General features: G+C 35.5%; 1 protein-coding gene across 1 annotated transcript; it reads left to right on the top strand.

Annotated features, from left to right (window-relative positions):
• The first annotated feature begins 5,913 nt into the window (after window positions 1-5,913).
• On the top strand, window positions 5,914-16,949 carry LOC131324540 (uncharacterized). Its single transcript, XM_058356524.1, has 5 exons — window positions 5,914-6,115; window positions 7,815-8,138; window positions 8,236-8,323; window positions 14,673-14,842; window positions 16,079-16,949. The coding sequence occupies exons 2-5, from the start codon at window positions 7,819-7,821 to the stop codon at window positions 16,467-16,469; spliced, it is 969 nt and encodes a 322-aa protein (XP_058212507.1). The 5' UTR covers window positions 5,914-6,115; window positions 7,815-7,818; the 3' UTR covers window positions 16,470-16,949.
• Window positions 16,950-17,125: the final 176 nt, after the last annotated feature.

Consider the following 17,125-nt stretch of genomic DNA (forward strand, 5'->3'; position numbering starts at 1 on the left):
GCTTTCCACGACAATTTCACGTCACAGCTCGAGGGACTACTAGTGTGATTATGATTGGTATTCCACTAACAGGTTCTTAAATCCCGCAAGCCTATTCATCCTCGGGTCTTCAATAATAAAATTGAATTATAATTGATCAGTTTATTCAGTTTGAGCGTGGGTTTAGATTAAAAAGATAAGCAACTTATTATATCTTTATTCAAAAAAAAATTTGCATTTGTTTGTTTTGCCTCAAATTTTTATAACTTATTGATTTGTCTCGATTAAAGGAATCGGAAAAGTAATTTTTTTTTATAGTAAAACTCATAATTTTTTGAATAAAAACAAAAAAAAAGTAAAAAAAAAAAAAAAACTGTCTTTTTTTTTTTTACTTATTTTTGTATTTTTGAAAAAATTTATGAGTTTTGATTATAATTTTTTACTTTTTCGATTCTTCTCGTCAATACAAATCAATAAATCACAAAAGTTTAACGCAAAACTAACAAATGCGGAAAAAAAAATTTTGTAACTTTTTAATCCAAAATCACCCTGTCTTTTATTCAAGTACATAAAGAAAAGTCAGCAGACCAAGTGGTCACTGATACTCCGTCCGGATCCACTTACTTATAAAGTCAATCAAATCTTGCAAAAAATGGTCCAGTTTTTTTTTTTTTTTTTTCCGTTTTTTGAATGAAAACTAGATGATTGTTTGTTTAGTAAAATAGCTAAATTCAAGCAAATTTTTTTACTTTTTTAATAAACAAGTCGATATCAAAGTAGTCACAGCTCTACTCCAATTTACGTAGCCCGGTGAACAAGCCGAGCTCGAACATTTTCAAATGCAGCTCATTTGGAGCACTATCAACAGAGGGTTACCATTGTGACACACGATGAAATTTAGGGACGGAAATTTTGAATGAATAAAAAAAACTGGACCATTTTTAGCAAAATTTGATAGACTTTATAAGTATGAAGGAAAAGGAAGAGAAAAAAGGGGGAGGGTTATTTTGTTCGTTGTCTTTCTTTTTTGATTCCTCTCTTTGAATAGAACCAATAATTCACAAAAAATTAAAGCTGAACGTAGAAATAAAAAATAGCTTATATAGCAAAAAGACCCACGGAATTTTGCCCATTTGTGAACGTGTTTCAACCCATATCGAGGGAAGACAGTAGAGAAGGAAAAGAATGAATGGGGAAACGGAGACGGAAAAAAAGGGGGGGAGAAAGGAAAAAAAAAAAAGAGGGAAAATGGGTCGGGTCGGGCGGTGACTTGACCCATATTCGACCGACCCGTTTCAACCCGTTTACTATTTGACCCATATTTAACCCACGACCTGTTTTAATCCGCCCAAACCCGCCTGTTTGCCACCTCTCACTACAAGAAAATGCGGATTTGGCAATACAACGAAGCACATTGGCAAAAGAATATATGGGTCGGCAAAAGGTTTTCGCCGATGAAAAATTGCGTCGGCAAGTTGTTGGCGTTGATATATCGGGAAAGAGTTTCGCCAACGTGAATAGTCATTCATCGGCAAAAGTATAGTTTCAGCAACAAGGCAAAAATATAATTACAGCAACACAAGTTTGGATCGGCAAAACCTGTCGACAAATGGGGTTCTAAAATTGGAGAATGTAACAACACCTTTGGCGATGAGACTTTTGCATCGGCAGTCAATTTTAAAAAAAATCCAAATCTGCTGTAGATGTTCCGCGCACCCCGGGTATCGAACGTGGGACCCCAAGTATCGACACTTACACGCTTACCACTAGACCAACTTACTCTTTCGTGGAAACTATTACAAGATTTAATATATAACCTATATAGCCAGTATATATACTATTATATTATATCTTCTGTAGTATCTACTATATTGCATGTATCATATATTTACATCCTATGTACATATACTACATACGAATATAACCCATATATATGTACACAAAACTTCTTATAAGGGCGCCATTAACTTGTTAAGTTAAGGACGTTCCCTTTTTCGATCGAATTTTGATATTCCAAGCCGTAATAACATTTTTTTACCAAAAAAGTCCTTCTCAGTTATTTTTTTTCCCGATTTCTCGCAAATACCCTAAAAATCATATTCTAAACATGAGTCATGCTATTTACACCAACCGGAGGTTACCGACGGCCGCGCGCACCAGACGGCCGATCCGAGCCGTCCAAAAATTTTAAAACATATATACACGAAGTATAGGGTGTTTAGATCAAGCACCCTACACACGTCGGATGCCGTTAATTCCCACATTGGGCCCCTCGGTTTTTTTTAAAAAAATTTTTGGACGGCTCGGATCGGCCGTCCGGTGGCCAAAGACGGCCGCACGCGGCCGTCGGTACGGTTTCCCTACAAAAATGGTCGGTACATATAGGATTTTCCTTCTAAACACCTAGAACTTAAAAGAATGCATTTTTAAAAAAAAATTCAAACTTTCTTTTTTGCAAATTACACTATATATAGCTAATTACCCTTGCCTACGGACAAATTGTGGGACAGGAGAGAGTATAACATATATTATATGTATGTACACTATATATATAGATGTACTCTATGTAATATACGTATCATACGTTATACTATATAGGAATATGGTTTCAAGCGATACAAAAAATACACAAAAACACACTATCTCAACCATTGAAATGAGTGACTAAGATGGTGTATTTTCATGTGTCCCTTTAAATTCCCTTATATACACATTTATAAAATGTACATATAATTATACATAAGATCTATACCGTATACATACATATATGTTATATGTGAATACGAAAAATTGCCAACACAAAGATTTCATCGCCGAAAGATTTGACTTTTGCCGATGCACATTGTGTCGCCGAAGGTTCCCCGCATTGCCGATGAAAAATGTCTTCGCCGAAATATTCAACTTTTGCCTATGCACAATTCATCGGTAAAAGAAAGTTTCATCGGCAAATATTTCCTGGGAAAATATTTCCCGCCAATCTTACATTTGCCGACGCATTTATTTTTGTCGCCGAAAAGCTTACATTCACCGACACATACTACTTTTTCATCGGCTTACTTTTCCCGACAAAAAATACATTGTGTCGGCAATTTGGTCGCACTTGGTGAATTTTCTTGTAGTGTCTAGTTTTGTCCAACTAATTCCTTCCACAATTAAATTACCCAGTTTTGGTTTTATAGCTAACGTTTTTGGTCAAATGCACACAAACGTACCCAAAAATATGGTTTTCCCCCACCCCCCTTCCCTTTACGCGAGTGGACTATTCTTGGAAACAAATCTCTATAACGAATTCTTGATAATTAAACCGCGCTCTGATGATGCACTTCGGAAAAGCCCTAATTCACGCACTCCTCCTATAGGACTTTCTACTCTTACTCTCAATTCGCGCTCTCACAAATTATTAAACTACGGCTCCGTTTGGTTTGGTGTAAAATATTTTACAACTGAAAATATTTTTCATGTAAAACATTTTACAAGAAAATACAAGTTTTACAATTATTTTTGGGTGTTTGGTTGAATTGTAATTTTACTATTACACAAAATAATAACTCATCTAATTTGCATGGAGTAGTATTAAAGTGAAAGTACGTGATGTTTGGAGGAAGTCCAGGAGAGAGATGAAGGCCATGGTGTGCCTAGGAATGCAAGTGGGTAGAGAGAGAGAGTCGTGCTGTTAGTTAGAGAGAGAGAGAGAGGGGACCTTTTTCCATGTGTATTGACGTGGCATGAGGGAATACGAGAATCCCTTTGTCGAGTAGTTGTTCAATAGAGGTGACGGGTGGAATGTGCAAAAGGTGCGTAGCGTAGGAAGTTGACTTACCGGTTATTCGGCTGTAAATTGTTTTACGGCCATTGGTGTAAAACATTTTTCAAAAAATTTCATTTTCCGTGCATTTGAACAACTAAACAACGGAAATTACAGAAAATAATTTTGACAAAAATATTTTCCATCCAAACAAACGGAGTCTACGTTCTCTCATTTCTTGCTCTCATGGTTAAGCACGTGGTATCTTTCATGCTCACGAACACCGATTACGTGACTTGGGGTAAGCCCCAGTAAATCATTCCTGTGTATAAACAATTGCACCCATTTCTTCTAGCTAAGTGCTTGTATGATAAGATTTGTATCATTGTATGCCTAAACACCTATGGATTATGCCTGATTACTCGGTCATGTACGGGGGGAAAAAGAAAAACAAGCAGCGAGAATTCAAAGGGTGCCTGAGGTTCGGCTGCCGAAGTTAAGGGTTTGTAGGGACGAAGTCATTGTCTTTGAATTTGAAGCAATCATTCGAACTGTTACATGGTGGAGTGACGCTCGCTCTGTGGACTGTGGAGTAGGGTATATGAGAAAATTATTCAATGATGAGAAGAATCTAAAAAAAAAAAAAGTTGAATAAGAGAAAAAAAAAAAAGAAGCGATTGTGTGCTTATTAGGCCAAAAATGTTGTTTAAAAGAAAGAAAATGAAAACTCAGGGATATATTTGATAATTTTCAGGGCCAACGGATTAAAAAGTAGTACTGTAGAAATTTGAAATTAGTTGTCTGGTTTCGGAAAGTTTCGCGTGTCATATAAATCCAAAACTGAGCCACACCAGGTGACCTTGTAATGCAAGAAATGCCCTTTTTCCGTACACCCCGTTTGCTCTACAGCTAGCAGCCCCTTCGCCCCTTATCTTCTCATTCTTATCGGTTCGTCTTCCACACCACACTGCATCTGGAGATAGATCGAAGACGACAAGTGTCTGTAGGTATGAGTAAATTATGGTCTTTGTATGTAGTGCTCCTGGAGAGGAAAAGCGTGCATGGCGAGGCAACCGTTTGCACCACAGCAATGTAGAGCACTATAACAGCAGATAAGAGTTCATTTTTAAATCCAAACAATTGATTATTAAGATGGACGGTTGAGATATGCCCTACACTGCTCTAGTGCACCTCTGCACTATAGTACCCCCAGATCCTTAAAAAACACCATCTAGTGCAGGTGTCACAAATTATTTAGATGATTTGAGTTAATTTTGTATGCCCCTCTATGTAAAAACTTAAGTTCATCGAATACTAATAAGTGCTCGATTCAAATCAATTGACGAATTTAAGGGGCTATTTTTATGAAGACAAAAGTAAATTGTTAAGTTTGCTACAAATACATAATTTTCTATGAATCATATATATGTGTTGCCCTTCTTTTTTTAATATATATATATATATATGTGTGTGTGTGTGCGCGCGCGCGCGCGCGTGTGTGTTGACCTACTAAATGATAGAATCAAATCGTCAAAATAAATTGTGAGATCTATGTACTATTGGATGGTGTATTTGAGAGGTAAATTCATTTTCTAAAGCAACTCGACCATGGGTAACGATGGATTAGGTTCCGATTGTGGGGCTCACCTTGAATTCTAAACAAATGATTCGATCCGATCCATTTATTTTTTAAAAAATAATTTTGGAGATGTTTTGGAAAAAATCAACTCAATTTGATCAATAAATATAAGTATTTGATCCAATAATCTAATTCTTGTTCATAATTTATTTTAAAATTCTCTATGAAAAATTCAATGATTTGATGGAACACTTACAAATATTCGATTGAGCTAATACTTTTTGGAGCAATTTAAAAAAGCTGCTTATTTAAAAATTTATGAACAACTCTGATTATTTGTATTAGATCCAACCTGGACCCTCCCTACAAATGGGTCGGGTACCCACCCAATCGGTCCTAACCCATGACGTACGTCTTTTGTTTTTCACTGGAGTACTACACCAATCGCTGCCTTTCTTCTGATAAATATATGCAGGGTGATATATACTGTATATATTTGTACCTGAACAACAGCTTGCACCTCTTTGTGCAAGAAATCGTGTAGAGAGAGGGGATATTGCTCTGGGCGAATCACAGATATATACCAAAACCAAGAGATTACCATTTTCATTTCCGGCAAATATCTTCACTTTTTCTCTTTCATTTCGCTGGTTTCCCCTCTTTTCTCTTTTTGCTTCACTGACTTCCTCTCCTTTTCTCTTCTTCTTCTTCGTTGATCTCTTATCTATTTTTCTCTTCCACAGCTCATGTACCCAGAGCAACCAACGTTCCGTTAGAGGCTTGAAATCGGTCAATATCCCACGAAACCCACTGTGAGAAATCCTTGTCTATACTTCTTCAATGTTTAAATCCTTGTCTATATATATATATATATATATATATATATATATATATATATATATATATATATATTTGGGATCCTTTTCTATAGTGTTTCTAATCCTTCTCCCTCTTGTATAAGTGTTTCTTCCATTTCGCATTGTGAAGAATAATCAGTTCGTTAGGTGATTGTGATTGAGTAGTGATTTTGACCTCAACTGTTTTACTATTACTTCTGCGGATCTGATGATGGTTTAAACCATCAACTGCTCTCTGAATGACTAAGGTTCATTTAATCTTTTTTTGAGATTTCGTAGAGAAATTCTTTGTTTTGGTTGAGCTTCAAGTGTACCTATATATTTTCCGTTATTTTTAGCTGGATTCGACTGACAATTCCTCGATCTGTTTGTGTGTTTGAATGTAACTGTGTTATGTGTATATATTGTGTCTCTTGTTTTTAGGGCTGGCTTTGGGTAAAAAATTGATGTTTAATTAAAATCTTTTTAATAATAGAATAGTTATTAAGTTTTTTTGGACTTATGAATTTGGATACTTGTAAAATTTTCCTTTAAAATTGATTCTGTATTTTTAAACTTTTTATTAATGAACTATGTAAAGTGCCTCATTTGAAAAGTTCGTATTGGACCCTTGAAAATTCATAATCGACCCTACTTGTTCTTTCGTCAATAAGTGAGTGTAGGCGAAACTGCCAAGCAATTTTTGGTGTGAGTTCCCATCTTTTTGGTTGTATTTCTCTCTTGTTGAAGAAAAAATTAATAGGAACGAGGTTATTGTGAGATTTTTATTTCGGTTAGGTTGTATAGGCTCTGCTCGTTTACTAACAAGAGAGCTCATGCTCGAGCTTTAAGCTCGTTTAATTAGTAAACGAGCGGAGTTCGAACACCACAAAGCTCGGCATGGCTCGGCTCGTTTAGACCCCTATCCCGAGTTCGAACATCATTTTACAATGGAAGTTGGGGTATCCCAATTCTTCGGCATTGATCTAAGAACTTTTCTCGTCATTTCGGATTCCATGTAAGATTTGCCAAGAGATTTCAAACTGTTAGTAATATTAGCAAATCTAGCAAACATTTGAGTATAGACTCATACGATTTCATTTTCATAGCTAAGCACAAGAATGTCTATTTTGAATTCCTTAACTTGATGATTTTCTTGATATGCTATTTCTAGTTTATCCCAAATTTGTTTGGTCATTTCACAAGCGGATACTCAATTGTACTCATCGGTATTAAGTGCACAATAAGGAAGATTGATAGCTCTAGCATTCTTTTCAAACATCGGTTTGTCTTCCACACTTGATTTAACCATGTATATATACATTGTTTGGTCAAAAGATTCCGAAGGTTTTGTTAAAAAGATTGCTTTCTTATGGTACTAATAAGTTTTCATACCTCTCTTACGGGTTTTTTTCTCTCTATTTCTAAGATGGGTCTTTGTTCTTTTTCAAATTCTGGAGTTATGAGGTCTAGGGTTGTTGAGTTTGAAAACTTATTTACCAGTTGTTCGGCTGCTTTTATTTAATGCTTCCATTGAAGAGCACAAGTTTCAAGTTCTGATGTTTTAGTTTTATGTTTGAAATCTCTATGTTGACGTCGGTGCAGAGTTCAAACTTACTTGGTTCTAATTTGGGATGAAGGCCTAATTTGTTTTCCCTTTCATGTTCATTCACAGTATCATGGCACTTAAAACAGCTGCTGTCTCATATCTAATACCGGACGATGGAGAGGCAAACCAAGATGGGTATCTCACACAAGAAAGCATAGAAGTGAGGGTTTCCTCCCAAGTTGATGGGAGAAGATATTCAAATGTTATCAATCACGTTTCGTTTTTGAGATGCCATTTTATAGACTTGGGAGAGAAATGTATTGTCAACGAAAAGTGGAACCAAACTTTGGAAGACTGGTTGAACGTGACAAGAGTTTATAGATCATATCGACCCGTAGGTTTGGGAAATCGGAGGTACAAGATCAGAGAACAAGTAAAAGATTGTATAAGGTGATAATTAATCTCACTTTACGTTTTCTTTTCTCTTTTATATATTAATGTGATTGTTTTTTCACCTTTTGCTTGATTTATGGTTTTCATTTTCTAGGTACATGCTGTATGGAATACTGAAATTGCACAAACATGGCTATTGTATTGATGGGGACCTCAAAAAAGGAAACGTGGTCATGGTGGAGGTAAAAAACTTTAGAGAAACTTAGCTATTCTTTGATTTCATATCATGAATGTGCCTACAATTTACAGAATAATCAAGCCCTAGAGATTTATATACAACTCCAATACCAATTGAATACAGATAGCTATAACTGTAAATCTTTATCTGTATTAAAAATTATTATGCGGAAAACAGATATAACATGATCTTGAATTCAATACATCTCAAGAACAATAAATAGCGTACCTTTGTTGACCATCGTGATTAGAAAGAACAAACCCCTTAATTAGAAACATCTTAATTTTTGGCTCACCTTCTTCTCTTTGTCTCTATTTTTCTAGAATACCCCAGTACTTTAATTGATGAAAAAACCGTAGGAATAAGAGGTGGGTATTCTACCTTTTATAGAGAATAGGGTTTTAGAGATAATTATTAAAAGACACCTAATCCATTAGGGTTTCTTTTATTATCAAGAGTTTTCCTTCATCTATTATTCTAATTAGTTATCATAATGAACCATATCACTTCATTGGCTTATCTGATAGTGGAGTCCCACATGCACAAAACGTGGAGGCTAGTGGGCCACACTCATAGGAAAAACTAAAATTCTTCCACTTGGCCCATCAAGTCGATTGTGATGCAAAGTGTATTTCTAGAAATATGCATTTTGTTTAAAACGACTCGAGTGGGCTCTACACCAAAAAACTTTGACACGTGATCACGGATTTAAAACAACCAATAGGTTCAAACCAATTAGAAACTTTAAAACTGTGATTAATTTAAACCACCAATGTGAGTCATAGCGGTTGTATAGCACAATGCCATATTCCCTTTTATGCACCCCACCATTGATAACCTTCACTAACCAAGTTCATAATAGAAAAAATATCATTATTTAGGCTATAATGCCTAAAGCCCTTGTAATTTGTTTTGTTAAGACATTTCCTGTTATACAACATCCAAAATAATATGTGCACGCATAATTGGAAACAGGAAAATCAGAAATAAAATATTTGCGCTAAATAGTGTCATGCACAATGACCACTCAATCAAGGGTTGTTAAAAGACTCATCCTGAAAACATGTTATAAGTCTTTGGCGGCAATCCCTTCGTTAACAGATCATAAGAGTGGTACTCAATTTTCAATTGACACTTGTTGTTTCTGAACTCGTTCTCTAACAACCAAGTACTTTATTTCCATATGCTTGGAATCTCTTAAATACTTTATATTCTTAGAGAATAACAATGCAGCGGAATTATCACAATAAATCTTCATTCGGTCTGGTAATTGAGTCGACAACACCAAGACCAAAGATGAAGTTCCGCAACTATAAACATGATATGTGGCCTCAAAGCACACCACAAACTCGATTTCCATTATGTACGAAGCAGTAAGCTATAGAATGCTTCACACATTTCATGAGATTGCTCCAGGATCTAACAGAAAGAAAAATAAACAATAATATTTACTTTATGCCATCGAGACAACCAACAAAATCTAAATCCGAGTATTCAATCATGTCAAATGATCCGATTTTCTGTAAGTAAGCATATAGTCCGTAGTTCCTCATAACCTTATTCACTGCTTTCCAATATTTCATTCCTGGATTATTTTGATATCTGCCCAACATCCCTACTGCAAAACTAATATCCGGTCTAGTGCAAGTCGGGGCATATATCAAACTCCCTAATGGTGATGCATATGGAATTTCATCCATTTGCTTTCTTTCTAAGTTATTCTTTGGGTACTGGCTTTCATTAAATTTGTCACCCTTGACAATGGATGCATCGCTTACTGAGTAAGCTGCATATCGAATCTCTCTAGAACTCGATTAATATACCCCTTTTGAGACAGTTCTAGCAGTTCATGAGATCGATCTCTTTGCCAATAACATAAGCTGCCTCACCCATATCAATCATTTTAAAATTCTTCGAGAGATATCCCTTAGTTTCATGTACTAAACCAAGGTCATTAATGGCTAACAAAATATCATCCACATATAGCACCAAAATGATAAACTTACTCCCACTGATCTTTAGATATATACACTGATCAATAGCATTTTCTTTGAATACGAAGAAGGTAATGGTATCATTAAACCTTAAGTACCATTGCCTGGAAGCTTGTTTAAGACCATATATGGATCTCTTTAATTTGCATGCCAAATGCTCTTTTTCTTTTATTGCGAATCCTTCAGGTTGCTCCATGTAAATATCTTCATCCAACTTACCATTCAGAAAAGCGGTTTTCACATCCATCTGATGCAGCTCTAAGTTATAATGAGCTACTAAGGCCAAAATGATTCTAAGTGAGTCATTCTTTGACACAGGAGAGAAGGTCTCTTTATAGTCAACGCCTTCTTTCTAAGTGAAACCCTTGGCCCCAAGCCTGGCCTTAAATCGTTCGATATTACCTTTTGCATCGCGCTTGGTCTTAAAGACCCACTTACAACCGACTTTCTTACAATTAGCAGGCAATTCAACGAGATCCCAAACTTTATTCTGATCCATTGATTTCAACTCATCATTCATAGCATCAAACCATTTATTAGAATCATCACTATTCATGGCTCGTGAAAATGAAACCGGGTCTTTCTTAATCCTAATGTCGAAATTCGATTCTTGTAGATACACCACATAATAATCTGAAATAGCATACTTTCTTTCCCTTTGAGATCTTCTCAAAACTGTCGGTTGTGATGGTTCTACAATATTTTCAATGGCAGTATCCTCATGAAGTGGAGAATCATTACCTCCATGTTGTTTATTCTCCTTAACTGATTGAGGAATAACAACTTCTCGATGAGAAAGAATTGTTGGGATATCAACCATTTCTTCATTGAAATTAACCTTTCTTGATTTCTCACTCCAACTATTTTCGCCATTCTCTAGGAATTTCGCATTTTCAGTTTCAACTATTCTCGTACTATGGTTAGGACAGTAAAATTTATACCCCTTAGACTTTTCTGGATAACCAATAAAATATCCAGAAATTATTCGATAATCTAACTTTTTCTCTTGTGAATTATATATTCTAGCTCCCGCTGGACAATCCCAAATATATAAATGTCTTAAACTAGATTTCTTACCAGTCCACAACTCAAAAGGAATAGTTGAAACCGCCTTACTAGGAACCCTATTTAGGAGATACATAGCGGTCTTTAATGCTTCACTCCACAAGAAAACAGGTACATTTGAAGAACTCATCATATTTCTAACCATATCCACAAGTGTACGATTACGCCTCTCAGCAACACCGTTCTGCTGTGGCGTATCAGGTATTGTGTAATGAGCACGAATGCCTTATTTTTCTAATAGTTTGGCAAATGGGCCAGGATTTTGGCCTTACTCATCATATTTTTCATAAAACTCACCACCTCTATTCGACCTTACTATTTTGACCTTTCTATCTAATTGTCTCTCGACCTTAGTAATGTACACCTCAATGATGTCAACGGCTTGAGACTTTTCATGAATTAGATATACGTAACCATAACGTGAGAAGTCATCTATAAAGGTGATAGAATATTTTTTGTCCAGTAAGACATGGAATAGGACTTTTGCAAATATCAGTGTAGATTATCTCAAGAAGTGCATTGTTTCTAGTGGCACCTTTCTTTGTGTGTTTGGTTTGCTTTCCCTTAATGGAATCCACACAAATTTCAAAATCAGTGAAATTTATGTCTTCTAAAATCTCATTTTTCACCAATCTGTCAATTCTATACTTGGAGATATGCCCCAATCGTCTACGTCATGGGATAAATGATTTTTCATCAATTCGACTACGTTTTAAACTAACATCATGATTCAAGACAATTTTATATAAACCATCATATAAATCACCAGAACCAACCATTATTGAATTAAACATCAATTCGAGTTTTCGACATCCAAATGAAACTGAATATCCAGAACAATCTAATCTAGATAAAGAAATCAAATTCCTAGAAATAGATGAAACATAAAAAGTGTCATTAAGATCTATCTGATGACCCGTCTCTAAAACTAAGCAATAGGTACCAACAGCTACCACTTCAGCCTTGAGACGGTTCCCCATAAAGACAAATCTCTCACTTTCCTCTGATTTTCGAGTTGAAAGGTATCCTTACAAAGAATTCGTAATGTGAGTCGTAGCAACAGAATCAATCCACCAAGTATTAGAAGGAACTTCAACAAGATTTGATTCGTAGCATACAAAAGAAATATTATTGTCCTTCTTTTCGAACCAAACCTTAAGCTTATTGCAGTCCTCCTTCACATGTCCCTTACTGCCACAAAAGTGACCTTTGACAATGAAACCATAATGAGCCTGACTACTTTTCTCAGGTTCACTGACTTTCATTGTTGAATATTTTCTCACTTTACCCTTTTTCTTTATCGCAACTTGAGTCACATCCAATGCAGTGTGACGCCTTTCCTTTTTCAATCTCACTTCCTCATGAACAAACAAGTTTGTTTGCTCATTCAAACTCCACTCTTTCTTGTGGGCATTACAGTGAATTTTGAATGGGCCAAACTGTGTTGGAAATGAGTTGAGTATAGCCTGAATAAGGAAAGACTCATCCACTTGAATTCTCAAGGTTGCAAGCATTGCAGCTTTGTCATACATGTTTAGGATGTGCTCTTGAACTCTACGACTACCATCACATTTCATGGTAGTTAGTTCAGCCACAATTGTACCTACAAGTAACCTATTAGCAAATTTAAAGCAATCTTCCCAAACCTTTAGGCATTCTAGTGCAGTGAAATAAGGAACTATAACAGGAAACAAAATAGTACCATGCTTAATTAAAACTTTGAGAATTATAAACATTTATAATGATGAACTATTGACATCACCTAGGTCCTCCTTTGGGTGAAACCTAAGCATACCTATTGTTCACTCATTAATTAGGTATACCATAATCACCTAAGTAGGTCTAAATAATTTATAATGATGAACTATTGACATCACTTAGGTTCTCCTTTGGGCGAAACCTAAGCATACCTATTGTTCACTCATTAATTAGGTGTAACATAATCACCTAATTAAGTAGGTCTAAATAATTTATACAGCTTATCAAGTTAGTCATGTTATTTTTGGATATCCAATCCTAACCCGTTAAGTTGCATAAATTATTCACCCTATCTAGTTCATAATTATTTAAATGTGACTCTCTTTGGGCCTAGTCTCATTCTTATAATTATGACTGCACTCGAGAATATCATTGACTTAATTGTTACCCTTTTAACAAAACTTTAATGTAGTTTAATATTCATAAGTTTCACTCACCTAGGTCACTTTGGTGACTACCGAATTAGTAATTCTTATGAATATTAAACTAACCAATGATATACTCTATTCTTTTATTCGAGTTATGCCGATGTCATTCTTTTATTCAATCACTACTACCGAAAAATAAAATATACAACTAAGTATTTTTTTTATGTGACTGATTATCTTTTCAATGACATTTACTCGAATCATAACTCTCACATATATAATGACACAGTAATAGAAAAATCTTCCCAATTAAATGCTTCAAAATAATCATACGTTATTGCAGAAAATATAATTTGACAAAAACAAATTAATTTATCGTAAGTATGTGATCATAACCTTTATATCTATTACTGACCATAGCCATAACAAAAACAATATCCATACATACATTACAAAAAACGTATATATGTTTTCCAGTCCAGTAATTATGATCAGTACATGAATCAAAAATTACGATTCAATCAATCTACCATGTATTGCTTCATCAAATAACAGTAGCATTAATAGGCTGTTAATTGACAAGGAGTAAAATAATATGCTCCATGTAGAAAAGTCCATTACGGCAGATGACATGCGAAGTCCAAGTAGGAAAACATTAATTTACTTGTAAACTTTGCAAACTGACATTCAAGTGCCGACAACCATAGCCCGTGAATTATGCTACTAGCCCGTGAATCAATTACGACAATAATAAACTCTAAAGAAAAGATAATAACTTCCACTAGTATTCTACAAAACGTGACATGCAAAAACCAAGTGCGGAAATCGAATACTCGTTTCACGAACAATACAGTAGGATTCATGACATAATGGTAAAACCAATTGCTCAATACAACCTGACGGTAACTTCAATTTTGGATTCCATATAAACGACAGTATCTCCATCATGTTTAAAATCCAAGATGTATTGATTCAAAAAACCATGCTCTGAAATCAACTGTAAATCTTCATCTATTATTCTAATTAGTTATCGTAATAAACCATATCATTTCATTGACTTATCTGATAGTGGAGTCCCACATACACAAAACGTGGAGGCTAGTGAGCCACACTCACAGGAAAAACTAATAATAACAGCCCTAACAACCTGAATTGATTGGCTTGACAGGAAGTCCCAAAATTCTTGGGCTTAAAGCTAAAGAAGTCTTCAAGCGGAACAGAAAGAGAGAGAGATTACGAGAGCTTTCGGATGCTCGTGAAGTATGACATATTGGAGGGGGCCGGAGCCAATTGTCCGCGCGATATGGTTGATTTTCTCAACAAACTGCGGAATCCACTGTAAGTAATCATTTTCTCGTATTAGTAATATATAAGCGTTGGTGACTGATCATGGTTTGACAGTTCAAATGATCACATTAATTGCTCCACATTACTCCATTTCCACAGGGAATGTAATACAAACAACGGTAAAGTTACCAATTGCATTTTGGAAAGACAAACCTTTTTTCATTAGATGCAACTGCCCCTAGCTACCTTGCGAACAAAAACCTAAGATTGAAGGATTGACCAAATAAACATGAAACTTATTTGAGAAAAATGTTTGCTCGTGTTCTCTCATGAATTTTAGAACATAATTTCAACAAACGTAATTATCACATATAAACCCAAAAAAAGAAGAGAGGCTATTGAGTTAGATCTAACCATTTTCTCCTTTATAAAGTTCCAATCGGTAACATTCCAGAGATTTTTTCCCTTTATTCAAAAAAATTGAGTTTGGATCACATTTTTTTACTTTTTTGATTTCTCTCGTCGAGACGGACCAATAATCTACAAAATTTGACGCAAAACTTCCATTTGATTTTCAAGCTTCAACCTGCCTCTCTATCTTTGTTCTTCCTTTTTTCTTGCTCAGAGTACAAGGGAATAAACAATTACTTGCTTTTTGTATACTATTTTGGTGACTAATATATATGGAGTACCCGTAGTGTTTTTTTTTTCCTTAAACACGCAGGAATTTAAAGACCTAGTAAAATAAAAGGAGTTGAAAAGATAGTATGGACGGAAAATTAAAAAGGGTAATTCGGTCTCGCCGTAAAACAAGTTTTTCTCCTATTTAATGTTGCCTAACCTATTTATTACCTTTATGAATTCCTATATAATCCTGAGTATAGTTGGCATCATTAAATGAGTACGTACTATTAGCATATGACCATCATGGTTTGGCAGTTCAAAATTCAAATGCTCTTTTCCCAGGAGTTTTATGGTCTGTTTTTGTTTCCATTATGTCTTTCTTTCGGGATGCTAGTTTGCTGGTCTTCTGAAAGAGTTTTCCGCTGTGCATCTACCTCCTTCGTTGAGATGGGGTATATTCAAAGAGAGCAAGATTGACTGATAGGCTATATTCAAAGAGAGCAAGATTGACTTTCTCTTTAAGTTCAATGGCTCTATTCCTTTTCTGTTTCTATTCATGGATACTTGGTTTTCCAAGGAATTTGATCCAATGGCTTTTGCTGAACTTAATAACTTCATTCTGGACTTTCATTATTTTGTTTTTGTTTTTTTTTTGATTTACAGGGGAAATGAGGAACTGCTCACTTACCATTGTGCATTTTGGATGAGTAGGGAGAAAGTGGATTTCTTCGCGTCATTCATTAATGACGTGAGGTTCTTAGGCCCACACATAGAAGGACTAGTGCTCCAAGAACTTGATAATAATCCACAACTGCACTTTGGATGGGAGCAAGATTTGCGATCGGGTAGCCCGTTACACAAGTTTCATCGCAACAGGACAGATCGGAATCCAACTGGCCGGGGCCACTACTACTTCCTGCGAAATTATAGAGGACACGGAGGAGAGTATTCTGATTATGTAAGTATGATATGTAAGATAGCCTTGAGTATTCAATCTTTTGTAAATTTCTTATGGGTGGCTATAATGCCACGATCCCAATTGTTAGTACCATGACCATTTACCCAGAACTCCATTCTTATCCTCATTAAACCATCGCATGATTTTCTTTTCCTTGCTTGGCTATCATCACATGGTTCACTCAATTCACCTCATCCTTTGAGTAGAGATTCTCTGTACAGTTTCTATCAAACCCATCATTTCTCATTCATCCACACGCCATTTTCCTTGCGACTTCAGTACAAACCCATGTACTAAATTCATGGCCGGCCATCTTTATCGATTGATCTAGGAACTTGTAATTGAGAGGGCTTTTTTAACTAATCTGATGACTATAGTTTCAGCATGAATTATGTAGATTAGTTTAATTCATATGCTAAATGATTGCAATCTTGATGGGTCTAAATACAATAGGCTGTGGGGATTCTGCAGCAGTTAATGTGATGGTTTAATAAGGGCAAAAGTGATTTTGTTCAAATGGTCGTGGCCCTAACATAAATGGTCATGGCATTAATTTTCTCTATCCATTTCTTATACATGTTAATTTTTTCTTTCCTCAGGGCAATGCTTATGACTTTGATGGAATGGAGGAAAACATTGCAGCCACATTTCCCAACTCCCTGCATTACCTACAGCACGTGTTGAATAATCACAACGTGCTGAGTTTCTTTATACCAAGGTAGTTTTACTTTTAATTTGTCTCTCTTTAGCCA

The sequence above is a fragment of the Rhododendron vialii genome, chromosome 4a (assembly GCF_030253575.1).
Source record: "Rhododendron vialii isolate Sample 1 chromosome 4a, ASM3025357v1".
NCBI lineage: Eukaryota > Viridiplantae > Streptophyta > Magnoliopsida > Ericales > Ericaceae > Rhododendron > Rhododendron vialii.

Coding starts and splice junctions, on each gene's coding strand:
- LOC131324540 (XM_058356524.1), top strand. CDS start 7,819: ATGGCACTTAAAACAGCTGCTGTCTCATATCTAATACCGGACGATGGA. Junction 8,139..8,235: donor CAAGTAAAAGATTGTATAAG/GTGATAATTAAT, acceptor TTCATTTTCTAG/GTACATGCTGTATGGAATAC. Junction 14,843..16,078: donor AACAAACTGCGGAATCCACT/GTAAGTAATCAT, acceptor TTTGATTTACAG/GGGAAATGAGGAACTGCTCA.